The sequence below is a fragment of the Geotrypetes seraphini genome, chromosome 2, assembly GCF_902459505.1.
Source record: "Geotrypetes seraphini chromosome 2, aGeoSer1.1, whole genome shotgun sequence".
NCBI classification, from domain to species: domain Eukaryota; kingdom Metazoa; phylum Chordata; class Amphibia; order Gymnophiona; family Dermophiidae; genus Geotrypetes; species Geotrypetes seraphini.
This window is the reverse complement of record NC_047085.1, coordinates 393,379,191-393,404,650: the sequence shown is the minus strand read 5'-3', so window position 1 is coordinate 393,404,650 and position 25,460 is coordinate 393,379,191. Positions and strand designations below refer to the sequence as shown.

Below are 25,460 nucleotides of genomic sequence, written 5' to 3'. Positions count from 1 at the left end.
CATCAAGATCATTTTCCTCGTGGTCATTACATCAGTGAGAAGTCTTGGAGCTGCAAGGGCTGTCATGCAGGGAGCCCTTCCTCAAGATCACGGAGGCTGGAGGTTTCCTAAGCACAGTCCCATCCTTTTTGACGAAGATTATTTCAGCGTTTCATGTCAAAAGTAAGATTACTAGCGTTCCATACCACAAGGTCAACAATAAAGGATCAGACTCTGAGAAAGCTGGATGTGAGGAGAGTTCTCTTACAGTAACTAGAGGTTACTAATGAGTTCCAAGTGTCAGATTATCTGTTTGTGCTCAACAGTCAGGCTAGACACAGTAGACTGACGTCCAAGGGTACTGTTTCAAGATGGATTTGCATGGCCATCTCAACAGCATATATTGCCTGTGGCAAGCAATCACTGATCTCTTTGGAAGCACATTCAACAAGAAGTGAGATGGCTTTGTGGGCGGAAGCTCAAATGATTTTGCCTGAGGGGATTTATAGGGCAGTGACCTGGTCCATTCTGCATACATTTTCCAAGTTCTATAGGGTGGACATGGCATCACAGGAAGACACCGTATTTAGGTCCCCAGTGTTACGAGCAGTCCCACCCTAGATTTTGGGGAACTGCTTTTATATGTCCCTACTGTCCAGAATAACACACCTATTGCACTAGAAAAAGAGATTAGGTTTTTACCTTGCTAATATCTTTTCTAGTAGATAGGTGTGTCATTCTGGAGCCCCGCCCTTTCAGTTATTTTTCTGCATGCCTACTAAAATTTTGATGCCACTCAGCCCTCAAGAGTATGAAGAATAATGTAATGCTGTAGCACATTGGAGAATGTTTGAACTCCATAAATGTTTCTGATTGGTATATTTATTCCGAAGTTTGGACTGTTCCATTGAAATATTTAACATGTTTGTTATACTTTCAGAGCAGAACAGCACTGTATTTTGGGGAGTCTCCCTGTACTGCTCCTTCTTAAATGTCTCTATATAGGGCTATCGTCTGCTTTAGTATAAACTGAAGAAGGCTGCAGAACCTTCGGTAGAAGGAGGAGGATTTGAAAACCTAGAGTGGATTCCTTCTGCATGACTTGTGAGCATGGAGAGAATATTGTCCAGAAGGAAACTCCTATCTACTAGAAAAGATGTTAGCAAGGTAAGAACCTAATCTCTTTTTAGTCCTCTCAACTTTTTCAGTGGTTTCTGTGGTTTCTCTCTTGCTGCAGTGAGTTCTTTAACAAGTTCATAAACCAAGAAGAGTGGGAATGAACAAGATACTTCATATGGAACCTTTATTGATAGAGAATCACTGAGTGGTAAGACTCACACTACCAGTGTTTCAGTACATAAAAACAGTACCTTCCTCAGGAGTCTACAAATAAATCAGGCATTAAATTTACATGTAAAATACTCTTGAGAAAGAATAGTAAGAGTAACATTTTATAGAGAGTATATCAAAAACATATTAAAAAAATTAAAATAAACATTATATAAATATTACAATCAACAGAAATGAGACAAAATCTAAATATATAATTAACCGGTACTCAAGAAAACTGGCACACTCACCCTTTGCTGGCAAAAAAAGAAATTGTCCTTCCTCCAGTTTCCAAAGAGTAGTGTTCCTGAGCCACCAACATCCCTCCAGCAGCAGTCCTTAGCTGCCAACCTTCTTCCCTCCTTCCAGCCACGAACAACCTGCTGAGAAACCAAAAAAACTCTGTGGAGTGACAATGTTCCCGAAATGGACTTTATTGAAAGTTTCAATAAAGTCCATTTCAGGAACATCGTCACTCCACAGAGGTTTTTTTTTTGTTTTGTTTCTCTTGGATTTTCATCTCTGTGGATTTCCCAGGGTCAATTTCTTTGTTTTGGTTACCACAAACAACCTGCTTACAGCACTTCCTCTGCTGCTTCGGTAAGTGAAGGGAGTCCAGGAAGCCAGACCCATGTGGAGGATGGGAGGAAAGACCGGGGAGGGGAGAGGTGGGCCTGAAGTGGGGGGAGATCCATCAGGGTGCAGGGGAGATGGATGAATGGATGCTGGACCCATAAGTGGGGGAAGAAGGGGAGGAGAGAAAGTGACTTAGACCGAAGGGAGAAACAGATGCTTGACCTACAAGTGGGGGTGGGGGAATGATAGAGAGAGGAAGAGAGTGAGGTGAGAAGAGAGACAAAACTATTTTTAGAGTAAGCCTTGAACAACCAGAAACTATTATTATCCAGCATCCACCAATCCTCATGGGTGCCAGATAACAAGAACAAAAAATGTATGGAGAAAATTACTGAATTTCTCAGTATTATACATGCTATAATTCCCACACTGTATGCACTATCCAAAATACATAAATCATTGGTTAATCCCCCAGGTAGACCTTCAGTGTCAGAAAATGACTCTATTTTGGAAGTCTTGTGTATCTTTGTTGACCATTTTTTGCGTCCTTACATGCCTAAAATTGAGTCATACATCAGAGATTCCATGCATATGATTAATGTATTGGAAGAATTTGAGGGTGATCTAGCTGACACCGTATTAGTAACTCTAGATGACTCATTATATATTAATATTCCGCAAGTAAAAGCATTAACTGTAGTTGAGAATACACTGGACAATAGAACCATCAGTCGTAAAATACCAAATTACTTGATAATGGCCTTTACGACTATAGCCTTAAGCAATTATTTTATTTTCAAAGGGATATTTTATCAATAAATCAAGGGCTACAATGGGAACTCACAGCAGCCATTTTGATGACGGCTCTGCACGGGGCAGGAGTATAGGAAGATCGCTCCTGCCCTGCGTCACTGCTAGACTACCAGGTGAGGTTCGGGCAGCCTGCAAAAAGTAGCCCGGGGAGGTTTGGATAGCCTGCAAAAAATCGCAAATAATCAAATTCGCAAGTAGTGAAACCACGAATCTGGAAAGAGAGTTGTACAACACCTCTCTAAAAGAAAATTTGCCTTATAGTCAATTTCTTATATTGAAAAGACTGTGTACAGACTACACGGAATTTCAAACACGAGCTAAAGAAATGTCACATAGATTCCAGTCAAGGGGCTACCCATGTGAATGTCTTCAAAAAAATTTCAATAAGACTGCAAATAGAAATAGAAAACTATTATTAAAAAATATATAAATAAGGCATCACCTGCAACTTGAGATTCTCATATTTGGCAAGAGATAATAAAAAAAATTATTTAAAAGGTCTGGCAGGTCTTGGAAAACCATGAATATTTCAAAGATAAACAATTAATAGTTGAATATACTAGAGAGAAGAATTTGAAAGATATTTTGGTCCATTTAATGTTACCTATTCCACCAGTCCAATAAGATCTTTATTCATCCACACACTCACAAAGAATATGCTTTGAAACATAGTTCTGACTGTAATACCAGTAAAGTTATCTATATCATATAGTTCACATGTCAGCTCATCTATGTAGGAAAAACTTAAAGGATGATTGCCATATATACTCAAATATAAACCGAGATTTTGGGGCCAAAAAATGGCTCCAAAATAGGGGGGTCTGTTTATATTCAGGTCAGCGCTGCCTCCCCCCCCCCCTGCCTTTCAAATCTGTTGCAGGCCTCTGCCGGGCCTGCCATGAAACCTTGTGGTCCAGTGATAGCTGAGATAGGAAGAATCCCTCTCGCATCCTGTCCCAGCTGATTCTAAGGATTTTTTTACCTCCCTCCCACCTCCCCCGTGTACCTTTTAGTATCCCTGGTGATCCAGTGGTGAATCGTGGCAGGAGCGACCTTCCTTCGCTCCTGCCCGCACAGAGCCTTTAGCTGATTTGCTGCCGTGAGTTCTCACGTTCCCACGAGAACTTACGTCAGCTAATCAGATAGTGGCTCTGTGTGGGTAAGCGCGAAGGAAGGTCACTCCTACCATGATCACCGCCGAACCACCTGGGACACTAAAGGTACGCAGAGGAAGCGGGCAAAAATTCTTAGAATCAGCTGAGGCAAAAGGGATCCCTTCTGTCCCAGGCATCGCTGGACTATCAGGTCTCAGCAGGCCCGGTGGAGGCCTGCAAGTCAGCAGAGGGGGGACAGGGTACACAACCTGGCAGGGAGGGAGTGAGGCTGGGTGCAGAGACTGGCAGGGGAGGGAGTGAATGAGGGGGCTGGCAGAGCAGTGAGTGAGGGGAAACAGAGTACAGAGGCTGGCATGGTACTGCACTTGAATATTAACACACACACGGTTTATATTTGAGTCAACCTTTTTTCCTCCTTTTTTTTTTGGGGGGGGGAAAGGTTACCTCAGTTTATATTCGGGTCTGTTTATATTTGAGTATATACAGTAGAACTAGGATCATTGAATACCATAGCTGTATTAATAGGAATATCACTTCTGCATCCCTTGTTGAACATTGGAACCAGACAAGCCACAATACATCTGATCTGAGATTCCTGGTTTTTAAGTTTATTAAACGGAGACAAAGAGGTGGGCACATAGAGTGAATTCTTCTTCAAGAAGAACAGTAAACTATCTTTAATTTAGACTTTGTTACATCTAAAGGTCTGAATCTTGAAATATATTTTAATCCATTTTTATGAATTGTATGACTTGAAATGATTATTGGACATTTTTCTCTTTTACATTTTGTAATTCTTTATACAGTGTGGTTATATGTACATGATTATTATATACAGTATACTTTCTTGGTTTATATTATGTACTTTTTTTAATTTTTATCTTTAGCTTACATTTGTCTGTGTTTTTATTTATTTATTTATTTCTTCAATGGTTTACATCCCAAATATTATATTTAAGGGTTGTTTATCCTTCATTATGCAGTCCTTTTTTAAAGCAAAAAATAACTCCAAAAACAAAAACTGCAAAAATATACTAAATAGCAACCACAAAAAGCAGTAAAAGTCTATTGGACTTTCCGAGTGACCCAGTCTGTCTCAAGCACTCAACTAAATAACAATTATAATAATAAATGTGTGAGAGGGATTCTCAGTGTGAAGGAAAAGCAAAGGGAGAACATTCTCCAGCGCTTACATATACTGGTGAAGATATAATAACTTCCACCTGCACACCATCACCGAATCCCTCTTGTGTGCTCAACTCAATAACTGGTGAGAAAATTAATACAGTGATAAAGTAAATCACAAATTTAAAGTGCTAATATAAAGACAGAGTGGGACACACTGAAGGTCCCCCAACCGACTCCTAGATCAAAAAAAGCAGACTTAGCTTGAAGACATGGTCCGGAAGATAAGGACAGGGCTACAAGACCCGCTGCCACATCAGGTTCTACCAAGCCCAGTTTCGGAGACTCTGGGTCCCTTCCTCAGGAACCTGTAGCATTAGATGGACATAAATCATAAGGCCATGAACGGCGCAGGAAACAAGCCAGCCGGCAAAGCTAACAGTGGAGCTAACAGAGCGACAGGCAAAACGCACCTAAAAACTGAAAAGGAAAAGGACAGCCAATCATAGAATCGGAAAAATTGGCCAATCAGCTAGACAATAGTGTTCCGTTCAGTGCCTTCGTTAAGGCCATAAGGGTGAACCGTGTTGAGTTCAAAGATCCAAAATTATTCTCGTAGCTGGATACGTGCAAGTCTGTCCCCTTTAAAATCCAAAGGGAGTTCAATAATGAACCAGGTGAAATCAGCAAACCCATGGCCCTTATCCAAACAATGGGGAACCATGGGGGCAGAGGTGGTAGAAGTATTTAGCCGGCTCTTATGTTCTGACAGTCTAGTTTTTTACTTTGCGGCTAGTCCGTCCCACGTACACCAGGTCACACGGGCAAATAATAATGTAAACCACCCATTGAGACAAGCAGGTCTTAACTTGTACTGACGCTGAGAGATGGGATGACACCAGGTGGAAATAGACAGAGAGTTGAAGCATACATTGCAATGACCACAAGGTTTGTGACTCCCCCGCATCTGCGGGTTATTACCATACGCTTGACTCAGCAAGTTGCCCAAATTCTTAGGGCGAGAAAAGGCAATTCTTGGAACATCTTTAAAACTGTCATGTATATTCAAAATGTGCCAATATTTCCTGATGATGTTAGCTACATCTTGAGCTTGATTCGAAAAAGAAATCACACACACTTGACGATCATCAGACGATGTATTGTGAGAGTCTAACAATAAATCAGGATTAGCATAATGTGCTCTGTAATATGCACGTTTGATTACCCAATCGGGGTAGCCTCTGTCCTTGAAGCGGTGAGTTAAAAATTTAGCTCGAACCTTGAATTTGGCGATGGTGGAACAAATCCACCGAATTCTAAGGAATTGGCTGATGGGTATAGACTGGTTTTCAGTTTAGTAGGATGACAGCTGGAGTAGTGGAGGTAAGTATTACGATCAGTGGATTTTCGATAAACAGAAGTAGTCAGCTTATGAGCATTTTTACTGACCACAGTATCCAGATACGTAACTTTTTGGCTGTTCAAGTTTCAAGTTTATTAGGATTTGATATACCGCTTATCAAGGTTATCTAAGCGGTTTTTACAATCAGGTACTCAAGCATTTTCCCTATCTGTCCCGGTGGGCTCACAATCTATCTAACGTACCTGGGGCTATAGAGGACTGAGTGACTTGCCCAGAGTCACAAGGAACAGTGCAGGGTTTGAACCCACAACCCCAGGGTGCTGAGGCTGTAGATCCAACCACTGCGCCACACACTCCTCCACCACAGCCGAAAATTTAAGGTGCATATCCAACGAATTAAGCTATTTTAAAAAGTCATGAAATTTTTCCACAGAATCTGACCAAATTAGAAAAATATCATCAATATAACGCAACCACAATGAGACAGAGGCCATCCACCTAGATGGATATAGAAATTTTTCTTCAAAAGCTGTTACGTAAAGATTAGCAACACTGGGAGCCATGGCAGTGCCCATGGCTACCCCATGTGTTTGGAGAAAAAAAAACACCTTCAACTTCAAAAAAATGTTTTTGCAACATCAAAGTGGCAAGTTCCATCAAAAATGATTTGGAAATCCTGTAATCATTAGCCCTACCCTCCCTTTGCCGGCTGGCTTGTTTCCTATACTATATATATGTGTGTGTATTTACATTTTGTCTCAATTCTGTTGATTAAAATATTTATATAATGTAGGAGCTCACACAGTTTGCTCAGTTGTTCACCAACACTGAAGATTCCAGTTGTTAACCATCAGGTCCTTGTATATGATAAACTTTAGGACCCCTGAGGAAGGAATGTTTCTTTGAAACACGGACATGTCGGGTCCTGTTTCATCAACCCTTTTGGATAAACTGTCTTAGGAATATATTTATATTTATGCTTGATCATTAAAGACTTGGCGTCTTGTACACCATTACTGCAGTCTTTGCTTTTGTTCTTCGATTCAATATACTCTCTACAATGATACTCTTACTGTTCTTTCTGGAGAATGTGTTTATTTTACATGAAAATTTAATCCCTGATTTGTTTGTAGACTCCTGAGGAAGATACTGTTTTTATGTACCAAAACACTGGCAGTGTTGTCTTACCACTGAATGATTCTCTATCAATAAAGACCCCATATGGAAGCATCTTGTTCATTCCCACTTTTCTTGTTTGTGGTTTGCATCTTCGTGGGGACTTTGTGTCGTTCTCCGTTGTGGAATCCGTAAACAAGTTCAACATGGCCTGTGACTGCATCAGGTTTGTTACTTTCCCCTGAAGGTTTTGCATAATTATCATCATTAGCCCTAGTGCATGAGCCAGAGGTAGGCACACTTTATCCTGGGCGACATGTGGCTAATATGTATCTCTTTTTCCTTTTTATCATATTTTATAGTAGCGTCACCTTATTGAGCTTTGGTATAAATATTATACGACAGGGTCACCATATGAAAGTACTCAGCAAGACTTAAGAAGAAAAAGTATTCTCTCCCTTTCAGACATTACAATTCATTAGTTTTGCTGCTGAATTATTTTGTTGTGTTCCCCTTTGACATATTACGTTACAATAAAGATTTATATTCTGCTTTTACAAAAATTAAGTTCATAGCTGATTACAATAAAGACTTTGATCTATTGAGATCAAACCCAGTTAAACAAAAATTGCAAATCTCACATTATTCAACTATAGGTAACGGTTTGTATATCAGAAATTTTATCCTAATTTGCGAACACAAATTTCTTAAATAGAAAAATTTTCAAGACCTTTCAGAATAGCATTTAATTGCTTTCGAGTTTATTTAAGATTTGTTATTCTGCCTATCAAATTTCTAGGGGAAAGACATACTCAAATGACACATTTTAACGTACAGGATCAGGTAGGGATAAGGGAATGAACTCCATTTTTAGACAGAACAGAGAAAACATGATAAGGTTTGAACAATAGGAGGGAGGCCCCAATGGTTTTAGAATTAGAATTGTACAAGTTATACATCAAAAGCATCTTTAAAAAGAAAAGTCTTCAACTTTGACTTATCAAAGGAAGATTCTTCCAATCAGAAGGAGCTAGATATTAAAAAAAAGATGAACACCTTTGACTATATTGTTTGATTGATTTTACAGATGAAAATTTATTATGTGATAGTACATATATTGGACACCCAGTTTATACTGAATTCTAGCATTTACTGGTAACCATAGAAACATAGAGTATGACGGCAGAAAAGGGCCTTCGGCCCAACACGTCTGTCCACTCAAAAGAACCCTCCCCTTAAAAGAACACTCCCTCTAAGCAATTCCCCAAAGTGAACCCACATGTTTATCCCATCGTTTCTTGAAGTCGAGCACGTTGCTGGCCTCAACTACCTGACGTGGAAGGCCATTCCAATGGTCAACCACCCTTTCTGTGAAGAAGTACTTCCTGATGTCACCATGAAATCTCCTACCCTTGAGTTTGAGTGGATGCCCTCTTGTTGCCGTAGGACTCGTAAGAAAAAGGATATCTTCCTCCACCTCGGTACCTGTAAGATATTTGAACATCTCTATCATGTCTCCCCTCTCTCTGCATTCTTCAAGAGAATATAACTGCAGTCTGCTTAGACGTTCTTCATATCGCTGAACCGATTCCATTCTCTTCACATCCTTTTGATAATGTGGCCTCCAAAACTGAACACAGTACTCCAAATGAGGTCTCACCATGGACCTGTACAACGGCATTATGACTTCAGGCTTTCGGCTGACAAAACTTCTTCGGATGCAACCCAGCATTTGTCTAGCCTTGGCCGAAGCTTTCTTCACTTGAGTGGCAGTCTTCATATCTTCGCTAATGATTACACCCAGGTCCCATTCTATGACAGTTCTTGTTAAGGTTTCACCATTTAGGGTGTATGTTCTGCTGGGGTTACCGCTACCAAGGTGCATAACCTTACACTTTTTGGGATTAAAACTCAGTTGCCAAGTATTAGACCATTGTTCCAGTAAAAGTAGGTCCTGCCTCATAGTGTCGGGCACGGTTGCTCTGTCGACCACTTTGCATAGCTTAGCGTCATTGGCGAATAGTGTAATTTTACCTCGAAGTCCCTGAGGCAGGTCTCATACAAAGATATTAAACAGTATTGGACCCAAGACCGAGCTCTGCAGCACTCCACTGGTTACTTCCGACGTTTCTGAGGGGGTACCATTTATCACCACCCTCTGAAGTCTACCACTGAGCCAGACTTTAACCCATGCCATCAATGTTTCTCCTAGTCACATCGTTTTCATCTTATTCAATAACCTACGGTGTGGGACACTGTCAAAAGCTTACTGAAGTCCAAATACATGATATCCAGAGATTCTCCCTTATCCAGTTGTTTCATTACCCAGTGAAAGAAGCTTATCAGATTGGATTGACAAGACCACCCTCTGAAGTCTACCACTGAGCCAGTCTTTAACCCATGCAGTCAAAGTTTCTCCTAATCCCATCGCTTTCATCTTGTTTAATAACCTACAGTGTGGGACACTATCAAAAACCTTACTGAAGTCTAAATACACGATATCCAGAGATTCCCCCCTGTCCAGTTGTTTCGTTACCCAGTCAAAGAAGCTTATCAGATTGTTTTGGCAAGACCTTCCCTTCGTGAACCCATGCTGCTGAGGGTCCCTCAGCTTCTCATCATCCAGAATCGTATCCAATCTGTTTTTAATCAACATTTCCATAAGTTTACACACTATTGATGTGAGACTCACCGGTCTGTAATTTTCAGCCTCTGACCTGCATCCCTTTTTGTGGAGTGGAATGACATTAGCAGTTTTCCAGTCCAAGGGGACTTTTCCCTTGCTTAGGGAAAGATTGAAAAGCGTACTAATAATAATTCTATCAAATTTGGAAAGAGTTTGTGTGGCGCAGTGGTTAGAGCTACAGCCTTAGTGCCCTGAGTTTGTGGGTTCAACTCCCATGTTGTGCCTTGTGACCCTGGGCAAGTCACTTAATCCCCCATTGCCCCAGGTACATTAGATATTGTGGGCCCACCAGTACAGATATAGAAAAATGCTTGAGTACCTGAATGTAAACCACTTAGGCTATAAGTAGTATATAAATACTAAAAATAAATAAACAATTGGTCATTGCTATAAGAATAATTTCTGTTTTCAAATTTGGTACTGTTTGTAGTCTCTTCATAAGATATTTGGAACACCCCAAATAGATTACAATAGAATTATCTGAATGGGAATGTATTGATAACTGTACTAACAACACAAAGATTGGCTCTTCAAAATATCTACAAAGAACTCTGAGCTTTCTTAATAAACCAATGACTTTATTAATCTAATGATCCTTTAATAATAGATTGTCTAGTTGCATACCCAAGACCCATGCTTGAATATCAAGTTTATAGCAGATGTTTCCCAAAGGTAACAGATCACTTCAGATCTTATTCTGAGGACCTGTCTATAGAAATGTGGTTTTATCTTATTTTTCAGTTTGAGCAATTGCCAAATATTCCAGTACATCAGGATATAAACATCAAGCTTTTCAAGTCGGGAATAAGGATGCTAATATCTGCATAGATATAACTACACGCATTGCATTTCTCCAATTCTTTCCCTAAAGACTGTGTCACAGTATTAAATAATATAGGGGAGATGGGTGGCCCCTGAGAAATGCCATGTTCAGTATTCTATATAGATGACTGTAATCCATCTTCACTCTGTGTGAATATTTTGACAAAAAGAAAACCATTTATGGCACCCTCAGATATGGCAGGCCTATAAATACCCTGGCCATCTATATACCCTATTCTTGTAGAATTTGCTTAAGTAAGCTATGGTCAGTGAAGTCAAATGTGCTTGATAAGTCAAATTGAATTAATATAGCATATTGATCTTGCCTAAGAAATGACTTCGCCTTTGCAGGGAACAAATCAGTTTCTGTACAGAAGCCAGATCTAAATCCTAATTGTATTGGGTGTAATAGATCAAATTACTCTAAATAATCCATTAGCTTCATAGTAACCCAGTCTTGCTTTATCTTGGTTAGTAGTGGAATAGAAGCCACTAGTATATAATTTGTAACATCTTGAGCACTCAGTCTTTTTTTTTTTTTCTTTTACTAATTGCGTTAGAATGTTGCATTAAAATTACCGAATTGTAACTCTTCATTCAGCCCAGTCAGCGCACTTATGAAAAAAAAACCCAGGACAGGGAATCTGGCCCCTTCCCTATCTCCGTGGTTAATGCCACTCACCACTCCTCTAGATCATCGCACAAAAGAAAATGACTCCTAAAAACCATACAATGTGCTGAGCCCTCAATACCTTCGGAACATCACACTATTTCCGGTGCTTATCTGAACATTCGTTCGGTTAGGAACAAAGCCTAATTGGTCAAAGATTGGCTAGAAGAAACCCACCTAGATATCCTATTCTTAACCGAAACATGGCTAATCTCCGACCAGGATGCTATCATTGGTGATCTATTACCTCCAAATTACAAAATTATTCCCCTATCAAGAAACTCAAAGAGAGGAGGTGGTTTAGCAATAATCCTCCGAGATCATTTTCAGTTTCAAATCCTTGACTCTAAACTAAACAATGACCTGGAAATCCTCACCTGCAAAATATCCAAAGAGGACTGTAAAGATAATTTGATCGCTACAGTATTTTACATACCCCCTAACAAATGGAACCTAGCTAAAGAAGATCTCTACGAATTCCTCTTTACAAATTTGGCAACCGGCCCCTACAATCTTCTAGCCGGTGATGTCGATCTATACCTTGAGCAGGAAGAGAATTCCAAGGTTGCAGATCTACTTTCCTTCCTTACATCTCTAGGCTTTTCCAAACCACTTCCGACCAAAACTCACAGAAAAGGTCACCACTTAGATCTGTTCACATTTCTTTCCAATGCCCCAACTACCCCCAGTGTAAGTTTTAAAAGTGAAACCTGGGCTAACACCCCCTGGTCAGATCACCTTCTATGCAACTTTGAATTACACTGGCTCAAAAAACAACCCAAAAAGAAACCAAGGACCACCCTTAAAGAGAAAATGATATGGACAAGAGGACAGCTAAACCCTGCAGAATTCTGGTCACACTACAGCTTAATATCCATCCCTGACTTAGACCCAGATTTCATCCTAGGCTGGAAAAATTTCAGCAATCAGCTTCTAAATGATATTGCACCATTGAAAGCCTGTAGGAAAAGACACCGTATATCAGCTAGCTGGTTTGATGCAGATCTATTAGCACTAAAATGAGAAGTACGTAAACTAGAAAGAATATGGTGTAAATCAGGAAAAGATGACAGATACACTTGGTGACTAAAAGTCAAAGAGTACAAAACAATGATTAAAGATAAGCGCAGTAAACACTACTCCCAATCAATTAATTCTCCCTCACTGAATAGCAAAGAACTCTTCAAAATAGTCAATTCCTTATTTGATATTAACCTACATAAACGCTCCCATACAGATCTCCCACCCTCTACAGCAAACCTAGCTGACCATTTCGCCACAAAAATTCTCAACTTGAAAACGTCTCTTGTAGCTACTAGCACAGACCTATCAATCAATCTACCCACTCTAGGTAATGAAGGCTCAACTGCTGACATGATCTGGAATCATTTTGAAAACCCAGACTGGAACCAATTCCTTAAGCTCTACTCCAAATATGCAAAATCCAACTGCCTACTAGACAACTGTCCTCCGATTATCATGAAAACAGCCTCCTCCCCATTCAAGGCCGAACTCTTCACCTGGGTCTTTCTTTGCCTGTCTAGCGGCTACTTCCCGTTAGAACTCAGCCACATTCTAGTGACTCATATTATCAAAAACACTAAGGAACCAGTCTCTTCGGTTTCCAATTAAAGACCCATTGCCAACATACCTCTCTTCCTCAAACTAATGGAAGGTCTAGTTAATCTTGACCTCATGACATACCTAGAGAAGTTTAACATTCTACACGACTCTCAGTCAGGATTTCGCACAAACTACAGTACGGAAACTGTCTTAGCATGGTTAACAGATCACCTCTTCCATCTGTTTTCTATGGGAAAAAGCGCACTGGTACTTCAGTTTGACTTAAGCAGTGTTTGACCTTGTCGACCATGACATTCTGATCAGATGCCTCGATTCTATTGGCATTTCGGGACAGGTACTAACTTGGTTCACAGGCTTCCTAATAAACCGCGCCTACCAGGTCCACAGTGATGGAACCTTTTCCCTGCGGAGTTCCCCTGAGGGCTCCCCTCTCTCTCCTTCTCTGTTAAACATCTACATGGCATCACTGGGATATAAGTTATCCGACTTAAAATTGAAATCATACATATATGCAGATGACATTACAATTATCATCCCCATAACCTCACTGACACAAGAGACTGAACAACTCACCTCATCTGTTCTCACTATGGTAGAGCAATGGACTATACAATTCAAACTAAAATTAAATCCAGAAAAAACTAAACTTTTCCTCGCAAGCCCCAACTACAAACTAACGAATACCTCTCTGAAATTAAACGGGCTAACTTACTCAATCAATTCCACCATTAAAATCCTTGGAGTCATCCTGGACTGATGCCTGACTTTTGAAGACGATACCAATGCCCAGGTTAAAAAATGCTTTTGCACCCTCTGGAAACTCCATACCATTAAACACTACTTTGACTTCCTCTCCTTCCGATTGCTGGTTTAGTCTCTAATCTTAAGCACCTTAGACTATTGCAATATCATATATTTGGGATCTTTCAAGAAAACCATCAAGCGCCTGAGAATCATTCAGAATACTGCCGTCATTTATGGTCTCAAAAAGTCAAATCATGTAAGCACGTTTTACAGAAAACTTCACTGGCTGCCAATGGAGGCAAGGGCCATCTTCAAGTTCTCCTGCCTTTGCTTCAAAACCTTAATGGGTTCATCCCCGATTTACCTGTCGCACAATTTCGTGTTTCCAGGCACCCTCTCCTAGAATTATTGCAGGCCGCCGCCAGGCTCTGCACCCCATCCCCACTACCTGTCCTGTCCTCGTACCTCTTCTGCCAATCCCTGGTGGTCCAGAAGTGCAGTGGGCAGGAGCAAGCTTTCCACACTCCTGCCCCGCTGCTAACCCAGTTGGTGGTGGCTGCCACGAGATCGGGTTTTTTCAGCTACTGAGCGGCACCGAGAGGAGAGGCTTCCTGACTGGCTCCCACAAATTCTTGCAAGAATTTGCGGGAGCCAGTCAGGAAGCCGCTCGGCACCGAGCAGCAGCACCAAAGCGCGCTCCTGCTTGGTGACGCTCAGTGACTGAAGAAATCCGATCTCATGGCAGCCACCACCGACTGGGTTAGCAGTGGGACAGGAGCATGGAAACCTCGCTCCTGCCTGCTGCATCTCTGGACCACCAGGGATCGGCAGAGGAGGTATGAGGACAGGGCAGGGAGAGGGGACGGGGTGCAGAGCCTGGCGGCGGCATGCAATAATTCTAGGAGAGGGTGCTGGCACGAATATAAACTCGGAACCCCCCAAATCCTAGTTTATATTTGAGTATATACGGTATATAGACATCCATTGTTCTTTCAGGAAAAACCAGCTAATAAGAACCACTTGTTAGCCTTCCATCTAACTTGTCTTCCCTTCTTCATCATCTTTTGCCTCATACCTGAGAAGTTATTGAACTATTGTTAGAGACAATTTCAGGTTATTAATTTACCTTCTTTTTTTTTTTTTTAAATCTTTATTCCTTTTTATTTCTTTCAACAAGTGTACAGTATTATTACAATTAATTTACATAACACACTTGGCATTCTTAAATAATATTATTATACATGTTTTTATTCCCCCCCCACCTCCCACCCTTTTCCATATCAATAAAATATTCCTTCCAAATTTATATATAATTATACATCCCTTTTTGATAATACAATTAATCTGACATGAAATCTGTCCCTCCCCCATCCTTCTTCCTCAAACACTTTAAACATTTTTATTATACCCAGTAATGCACAACAATAAATATCCCATCCTATTACATATATCTCCTTATTTTTCATAACAACATATTTCCAATATTTTTCCCTCCCTATCCCTCCCATCCCATCCCATCCCATTTCTATATATTATCCCCTAAGGAAAAAGAATAAACTTTACTCGTTATAATATTCAATTAATGGCCTCCACACCTCTTGAAATCTTTTAAAATACCCCCTCTGTATCGCAAGAAATCTTTCCATCTTATACATATGACAAACTGAGTTCCACCAAAAATTACAATTAAATCTAGAACAGTCTTTCCAATTAGTTGTTATCTGTTGAATTCCCACTCCCGTAAGAATCAACAATAATTTATTGTTTGCTGCAGATATTTGGCATTTGGCCCTCATTCACATTCCAAAAATCACTGTGTCATAGGATAAAGCCACATGACTCTCCATCAACATATTAACTTGATCCCATATTGATATCCAAAATGCCTGAATACATGGACAATAAAATAAAAGATGGTCTAGAGTTCCAACTTCAATTTTACAATGCCAGCATCTATTAGACTTAGAGCAATCTAATTTTTGTAATCTAGTAGGGGTCCAGAATGCTCTATGCAACAAAAAAAACCATGTTTGCCTAATAGATGCTGACATCTTACCTTTAATTCTCCAAGACCAAATACGTGGCCATTGAGATGCATTAATCTGATGCTTAATCTCAATGCTCCAAATATCTCTTAAAGTATACTTGATTCTTTCCCTTTTATATGGAAAGAGGATGGAATAAAGTACTTAGGTATTTGGCTGAATAAAACACTTGAAGAGACAATGAGAATAAATGAAAAATTTTTATTACAAAAAGTTACAGAGTTGTGTGAGCAATGGAATCCTTTACATTTGTCCTGGTGGGGAAGAGTACAAACTGTTAAAATGATGATTTTGCCTCTGGTTTGCTATCAATTGGGAATGATACCAGTGTTTTTTCAGGGGTCTTTCTATAAAAAATTAAATAGTATTCTGTTTAAATTTATTTGGCTGGGTAAAATTGCAAGAGTGGCTTTAGTGTCTTTGCAAAGACCAATTGAGGAGGGTGGGGTAAATTTTCCCAATTTTTATAGGTATCATCAGGCCTATATCATGCGCCAAGGTATGTATTGGGTCCTCCCAGAGCTTTTGGAACAATTACCAGATTGGTTAAGGGTGGAGAGATCACTTATCTTTCCACTTAGGCTTGATCTTTTGCTTGGTATAAAAGTGCCTAGAATACGTAAGGACAATAGAGTATTAATGGATACTTGGAAAACATTAAGGTTTGTAGACAAATTAACTACTGATTCTATTTTAAAATCGAAACAACAGACTATTTGGGTAAACTCCAAGATACAAATAGGCGGGTTTAAGGTTGTCTGGAAAGATTGGATTAAAGCAGGTATAAGATCATTAACGGAAGTAATTGATAATGGTAAGATGCTTGAATTTTCACAATTGCAACATAAATATGGTCTGAATAAAAAACAAAATTATAAGTGGTTGCAATTGAAGCAGGCTATTCAGGTGGGGTTCCCTGAATGGAAATCTTTAAATGATCATTACAGCTTAGAATTCTTATGTTTCCAGGCAGATTTTCTGGGTCACCAGGCCGCAAAGTGGTATAAAATTATATCTAATTATTTGATTAAGAGATATTAATTTACCTTCTTTTGACAATATTTATTCCATTTGTATTATATCTGAGATACCAAGGGGGCAATTCTGTAGCTTGGCACCTCACTTTATGCGCAACAATAATGTGTGCTAGCACCAATTCTATAATAGCATTTGGGAACACCTAAGCCATTACAGGATACTAATGCAAACAGTGGCACACTCATAAGGCAGGCCAATATTATGCATAAGTGAGTGCGTCCAAGTACACCATGTGATATGAATAACTTAGAACAGTGGTTCCCAACCCTGTCCTGGAGGACCACCAGCCAGTCGGGTTTTTGGGATAGCCCTAATGAATATGAATGAGAGAGATTTGCATACAATGGAGGTGAAAGGCATGCAAATCTGCTCCATGCATATTCATTAGGGCTATCTTGAAAACCTGACTGGCTGTGGTCCTCCAGGATAGGGTTGGGAACCACTGACTTAGAATATTCTATAAAGTTACATGCTTAGGGGTCATGGATTTGATATACCACCTTTCTGTGGATACAACCAAAGCAGTTTCACACATATTATATGAAGGTACTTTCTCTGTCCCTAGAAGGCTCACAATCTGTTGTTTTTGGTACCCAAGGCAATGGAGGTGACTTGTCCAGGGTTACAAGGAGCTACAGTGGGAATCAAACCTGGTTTCTCAGGTTCTTAGCCCACTGCAGTAATTATGAGGTTACTCTTCCACCAAGCCCATAACCTGCACATGTGTTGCTCCCAGTACACCCCCCCCTCCTTGCAGTTATGTGCCATGGCACTTATGCACTGTCTTATAGAATGGTGTGTAATACTCTTGTGTGGGTAGTGGTTAAGGCAGCCCTTGCATGTGCCTATTTATAGAATGGCCCTTCAAGTGCTTAAGACCAATTTTCTGGAAAGCGTCTATTTCAGAATCCTAGTAGCATTTCTGTCATATACATATTTCATTTGGCATAGATTGGAAATCATTTATATTCTGTGTATTTTCTGACAAGTATCTGTTTGATGGCGTACTGTTTGGTTGTTTATTGAATAAGACATGTATTTGCTTTATAGAAAACTTTTATCAATTGATTTTAGGCCAGCCATGTAAAAGAAGGTGGAAGTGCAGGTCTTATTCCTAGTCAATTCTTAGAAGAAAAGAGAAAAGCTTTCGTCAGGAGAGACTGGGATTATTCAGGTAACAAAGGATGTGTTCACTTTTCATAAATAATTGCTTTTTAGCATTTCCACATGATGTAAATTAAGACATTAGGGAGGATAATTTTCTCTAAAAGAGAAGTCCGTTGACCATTATTGAAATGGCTTGGGGAAATCCACTGCTTATTCCTAGGATAAGCAGCAATAAAATCTGTTTTATTACTCAGGATCTAGTTACAGTAGGTGCTTAGGACCTGGGTTGGCCACTGTTGGAAACAGGATACTGGGCTTGATGGACCTTCAGTCTCTCCCAGTATGGAAATTCTTATGATGTTATATTCAAAGCAAATATATTGTTTAATTCAAGAAAATTTAAAGTTTTTCTTAGGGCTCGATATTCAAACATTTTCATGAGTAAATTTACTTGGTTAAAAATATAGCTGGATTTGTTCAGATGATAATTCAAGTTTAGCAAGATTGGAAAACTTGTAGTATTCAGTGCTAAACTTAATTGGGTATCCACAACAGCTCTAATAACTGTCTTAAAATACTTATTTTGGGCAGATGCATTTTGAGATTTAGTTAAATATATGCTGAAAGATAATTGAGAAGATTTACCTGGTTATATTAACTACAGTGTAGGGTTTATTTGTTTTTTTAATTGCCCCTTAGCACAATCATAACTTTTTCCTTGTACTGGCAAGTTAGAATGCTTTTTATTCACATACAACTTTATTTTGTAACATACTATTTTTAACATTGATCAAGTAAATATTAATGATTACAGAAGAGAGATATTGATTCCACAACATCAGTGGAGAGTGGAGATGAACTGAATATTTCTTAAAATAAAGATGTACATATAATTTTTTGCTCATTTTTTCACCTCTTGGTATTGTTATAGAATCAAATATTAATGAAAACTGTAGAAATAAACCAACCCTTTTAGGAGACATTCTTTACTTCAGTGGTAATATTTTTTTTATACTGAAACCTTATGTTAACCTAATATGGGTAAATATGTGTGCTGGCCAAATACTTATTTTATTTTTTTTTTTAAATCCAGGGCCATTTTGTGGAACCATAGCTAATAAAAAAAAGAAAAAGATGATGTATCTTACAACAAGAAATGCAGGTAACATTTGTTTTGAAGTTGCATGTATCACAATGGTGTATTTTGTATGCAGAAAAATAGAAAATGATGGCATTTATACAGCCTATCTGATTTGTCATTTCTTACCAACTAAACTCTATAAGCTTTCCTCCATGCTTGTTCCATATTTTCTTGAATTCAGATATAATCCTCCTCTCCGATACCTCAACCAGGAGGCCATTCCACATATGCACCACCTTTTCATAAAGAAATTTTTCCATAGATTATTCCTGAATCTGTCCTTTTCACTTTCATCCTATCACTCCTCATTCTAGAGCTTTCTTTAAATTCAAATAGGCCCACCTCCTGGACATTTATACTACTAAGCTATTTAACTATCTACTGTATATCATCCTTGTTTAGAAGATTGGTTAATCCGTGCACAATCCCAAGAAAAATCAAAGCAGTTACTGCAGGTCTTAGGCTGAGTAGTGAGTTTTTCCAACATCAACATTTTTACTTCTCAGACTCTTGAATATGTAGGAGTCAGGCTCAACTCAGATGTACACTTTCACCAGAAAGATACAAGAAATGTCATATAAGTGAACAGTGCTGCTGTAGTTTAAATAAAAGGAGTATCAAAAAAATGGAGGAAAAGCCTCAGACTGGAACCCTCCCACCACCACAGTGGTGGTCCAAGGTGGTTGGGCAATCACCTCACTTGCAAAAAAACCTCCATTTACTCTCCCACAATATAAAAACTTTAAGCAGGGCTGTTTGTGCAAAAATGCTAGAAGATAAATTGAAAGTTTCTTCTAGCATTTTTGCACAAACAGCCCTGCTTAAAGTTTTTATATTGTGGGAGAGTAAATGGAGGTTCTTTGCCAGTGAGGTGATCGCCCAACCACCTTGGACCACCATTGTGGTGGTGGGAGGGTTCCAGTCTGAGGCTTTTCCTCCATTTTTTTGATACTCCTTTTATTTAAACTACAGCAGCACTGTTCACTTATATGACATTTCTTGTATCTTTCTGGTGAAAGTGTACATCTGAGCATTATTGAATTTTCACACATCCGAGTTGATCTTGCTATAAATTTAGGAGTCAGGTTCAACACCATCTTTGGCAGAGTGTTTCTCCCTCTCGAAAAAAATGAGGAAATTCTAGTCGCAAATCAGAAATCTGACACCAACTAACCATGTGGTACTACTTACATATGTTGGGATTTATGCCATGGGCCAGGATGTACTTGTACCCCTTGCTATGATTTCTGGTCTCCTTAGTCACAGGATTTCAATTGAGGGCTCCTTTTACGAAGCCGCGTTAGCGGTTTAACGCGCGTAATAGCACACGCTAAACTGCCGGCCGCGCTAGCCACTACCGTCTCCTCTTGAGCAGGCGGTAGTTTTTCGGCTAGCGCATGATAAAATGTCGCTTGCGATAAAGCCGCTAACACGGCTTCGTAAAAGGAGCCCTTGAGTATTGCCATTACCTCAGGTAATTTTCATTTGGTGGTTGAAGAGTTTCAGTTCTCAAAGAAATATCTGGTGACACTGGACTGGATTCCAGTAACAACAGAAGCAAGACTCGCTTGTTTGGTTTTTTTTATTTCCTATTTTTATAATATAATAGAGAATACAAAGCATACTAATACAAGCCAAAGAAATAGATCTTCAAATATCTCAACAGTATAGTCAAAGTGAACAACCCACTACCCTCTCTCTTCCTAAAACAGACATGGCCCAGTAAATCAGTAAAGATAGCAGGAAATCCTGCAACAATTGAATAAAACATTATTCAAGTTCAAGTTTATTTAGGTCTTGATATACTTCTTTTATAAACATAGTGGTTTCCAATTTATACAAATTATTTAGAAGTTTTTAAAAAATATAAAATAGAGGGAACAAATTCACAATTACAGTAGAGACACAACATGATACATATGGGCAGATGGAGAGGATACATTGCTTAAAATAAAAGAAAGGGGAGGCAGAATACAAAAGGAGTAAAGGGGATCTTTAAAATAAGGCCTAATGTCTTGAGTTTTTTTAATAAGGAAAGCTAAGTATAAATCTCAAAAACATCTCTAAAAAGAAATGTTTTGAGATTAGATTTAGGGCTCCTTTTACTAAGGTGCGTTAGCGTTTTTAGCGCTTGCAGCAGATTAGCACATGCTAACCCTGCGCTATGCGGCTAGAACTAACGCCAGCTCAATGCTGGCATTAGCATCTAGCGTGCATGGCATTGTAGCACACGCTATTCCGTGCGTTAATGCCTTAACGCAGCTTAGTAAAAGCCCTTAAAGTTGTACGTTTTTTTTCTTGTCTCAGGGTCAGTGGTAGGTGCAATTATTGAAAAGATTGTTTTACGTGTTGTGCCATAAAATAACTGACAAACTGAGGGAACTGCTAAAAGATATTGTTGGGAAGAACGTAGTGTCCTATGAGAATCATAGGGGATCAATAATCTGTCTATGAATGAGGGAATATGATTAGATTGGACTTTGAAAGCAAGAAGTAATATTTTGAAAGTAATCCTATGTGAAATAGGTCACCAGTGAGCTTTTCTGAGGAGAGGGTTAACATGGTCAAATTTCTTAGCATTAAAGATAATTTTTACAGCAGTGTTTTGAATGACTTGTAATCTCTAAACTAAACCTTAAGCTTATATACCGCATCTTCTCTATAAATATAGAGCTTGACATGGTTTACAAAAATTAACAGGGAAGTACAGTGGGAGTTGGTGGAAGGGGGAAAGGAAATTTACATTTTTGAAAATAGCCAAGTTTTCAGGTGTCTACGGAATAGTTGGAAAGAGCCCAGGTTGCGCAGCTGGGCAGGGAACTTATTCCAGAGCTCTGTAGTTTTGAAGTGAAGAGATTTCCCTAGTTTTCCAATATAGGTAATGTCTTTTAGTGAGGGGAAAGATAATTTAAGTTTTTGGATAGATCTGGTGATGTCAGATCTTGCAGCATTCCAAGATAGAGGAATTAAAGGGGGAAGAATGCCATGGAGGATCTTGAAAGTTAGGCAGGCACATTTAAAGTAGACCCTGGAAATACTGGGTGCCAGAGCGGCAAAACATGGTCAAATTTGCTCTTTGCAAAGATCAGCCTAGCTGCACTTAACTGGATCTGCTGAAGACTTTTCTTGGTCAGACTTAAATAGACCGAGTTGCAGTAGTCCAACCTCTAGAGAATGATTGATTGAACAAAGACAGCGAAATGTTGTTGGTGGAAACAGGATCTGAACTTTCCTCAACATATGGAGGCTAAAAAAGCATTTTTTTACTAGAGAGTTAAGATAATCTCCTAATCTCTTTTTGAGTGATGCCTTGGTAAAGTAAATTGCAGTAATCCAAGGTTGAGATTACTAACGAATAGATAAGAATGTAAATTGAATTAGGGTTGAATAGTGATCTGAGGGATCTAATTTTTAATTTAAAGAAACATTTTTGTACCACTGAGCTGATCTGAAATTTAAAGGATAATATGTTGTCAAGGATCACTCCTAGAATTTAAATATTTGGTACAAAGTGAATTGGGATTGAAGAAATACATATGGGATGCAAAGGTTTCATTTTGATCCTGCAAAAAAAGCCAATCATCCATAATATAGTAACCAGTCCATTCGAAGCTGCTGTCCTCCAGTTATGATAAGGTTTCCATATTTTGCAAACGATAAACAATTGACCATTCTGAATAGTATTCCATTCTACTAAGAACCATATCTATTGTGGGTGTTCAAGGTTGTTTACATGCTGCTTATAGAGGTATCCGACCAGCCGTAAATAGATGGGTGACTAATGTATGATGATCTGGTCTCGCCCCCATAAGGCTTAAAGTGCGATAAGAAATATTCTGCCTTCACCAAATAAATAACAAGTAGAATTTGTCTAATTTTTGTATTATCACTGTTCAAAAAATCTGCACTTTAGAGCAAGTCCACCACACATGGTGCATATCACCATGTATTACCTCTGTAAAATGCATTATCTTCTGTTATATGTATTATCTTCTGTAATAAGTATTATCTTCTATGAAATTGTAGTATCATAACTCATTACTGTTCCTGTAACTTACTCTTATCCTGAAATGTAACTCTACTGGAATGTCCCAGATATTTTCTATATTGTAATCCGCCTAGAACCGCAAGGCACAGGCGGAATAGAAATCCCTAATGTAATGTAATGTAATATCAATTTGTCCACATTCATACCAACATTGATTTGCATGAACTCCAAAAATCTTAAAGATACTTTTTTTTTTTTTTTTTTAACTAGATTTCAGAATCCAAACCACCTTCTACAGATCAGGACAATATGCTGCTGTTAAGGTATACTATCTTGACCTGATGGAGGTTTTGGTCTCTGAAAGCTAGTAAAAGAAATGTATTAAGTTAGTCCAATAAAAAGGTATCACCTTATTTTCCAAGGGGTTTTTTTTTTTTTAATTAGGGTGGAATAATGTTCAGCATCTTCTGTTCCATGCTGCCGCTACTGCTTCTTCCAACCAGCAGTGGAAAAGTAACAAGCAGGTGCAGGGCTGCAGTGTTCAGTCGGGTGCTATTATTTCTGCTGGTCCCTTTCCGGACAGTTTAACGGCTTTCTATAGGGCTCCTTTTACTAAGATGCGCTAGAGTTTTTAGCGCGCACACAAAATTACCACGCGCTAAACTGTACGGTGTGCTTCTAGAATAACACCAGCTCAATGTTGGCGTTAAGGTCTAGCACGCATGGCAATTTAGTGCACGCTATTCCACGCGTTAAGGCCCTAACGCACCTTAGTAAAAGGAGCCCATAGTGTAGGCTATTTTGTATGCATTCCATGAATTTTGGTTTTCCCTTGTTTCCCTCGGGTGTGCTTTTTTTTGTTATTTATTTATTTATGAATTTTCTAATTACATTTCAAGAATCCACTTGTACAGAAAGCTGAAAATAAAACAAGTAATCAATTTATCAAAATTTCATATAATACCATAAGAATAAGTCACCCTAAACAAATTAAATCACAAGAAAAAATTTTGCTTAAATTCAGCTCAAGTCCTCAAATAGGGATCCAAGTAGTAGAATTAGCGAGTTATACGGCCTCTTTTACCAAGCCGCATTGTGCTAATGGCCCCGAAGCCCATAGAGATTTAAAGGGCTTCAGGGCTGTTGCCGTGCGGCAGCCACTAGCGCAGCTTTGTAAAAGAGACCGATAGTTAAGAAGATTCAACAAAGGAAAGCAAAGGACTAATTAACTGAGCGCTGATATCCTCAATAGCACTCATGTTTATCCCTCTTCCATGCGTGATACTGACAAAAAGGTTGTTAGTTGGCAAGGATCAAAGAAAATATATGTTCTCATACGATAATGTATTACACATTTACATGGATGACACAAGAAGAATGTCACCCCTAAAGCAATAACCCCGGGTTTTAAAAGCAAAAATTCACATCTACATTTTTGTGTGTCCCGTGCCAGATCTGGAAACATTAAGATTTTAAATCCCAGAAATTATTTTTGTTTATTTTTAAAGAATAGCCTAAGCAACCAGTTTTTATCCGATGCTAAGGCTACAGTAGGAAGAAGCGTAGCGGGTGGTTTTTAACCCAACGTTTAATTTATTCCAGTGGATTAGTTGCACTTACTTTCAGCCCTGTCGCTTTGTCTTCACGATTCTATGGCACTTTGATCCATGCCTCTGTCAACTAGCTTTTTATCCTTGTTTATGCCCTACTTTCGTAATATTTGTATTTTTGTGCACATGGTTCGCCAAGTCATTATACTGTATTTTTCGCTACATAAGACACACTTTTTTCTCCCAAAAATGTGGGTGGAAAAAAGGGTGCGTCCTATGGAGCGAATACCCAAATCCTCTCCCCCCCCCGTTACCTTATTTAGTCCGCCCCTCGCCCGCCGCTGATGGTCGTTAGAAAGTAGAGGAAGGGAAAGGCCAGGCGAGTGCAACGATTACATGCCGCTGGCCCAGAAGCCTTACCCCCGACATCAATGGCTGGCCCGGAACTTCTCTCCGATGTCAGAATTGGCATCGGGGTTAAGGCTTCTGGGCCAGCGGCATGCAATTGCTGTATCCACCTGGCCCTTCCCATCAATTCCTTCCGTTTCTTCAGTTTCAGTGCCGTATTGCTGAGCCAGGAATCTCCCCCCCCCCCCCCCGGCCGCTGTTGCTGCTTCATCAACGTGTCCCCATAGCAGCAGCAGCGGGAGGTAATTAAATTGGATAGGC

The 25,460-nt window shown here is 39.3% G+C and overlaps 1 protein-coding gene across 5 annotated transcripts in view; it reads left to right on the top strand.

Annotated features, from left to right (window-relative positions):
• Positions 1 to 25,460, top strand: part of MPP6 (membrane palmitoylated protein 6) — a 138,737-nt gene that overhangs the window by 79,311 nt on the left and 33,966 nt on the right. For all 5 annotated transcript variants that reach the window (XM_033930829.1, XM_033930828.1, XM_033930831.1 and 2 more), the window contains 2 exons: positions 18,080 to 18,179; positions 19,206 to 19,274. In XM_033930829.1, coding sequence (XP_033786720.1) covers positions 18,080 to 18,179; positions 19,206 to 19,274 — 169 coding nt within the window. The remainder of the gene's footprint in view (positions 1 to 18,079; positions 18,180 to 19,205; positions 19,275 to 25,460) is intronic.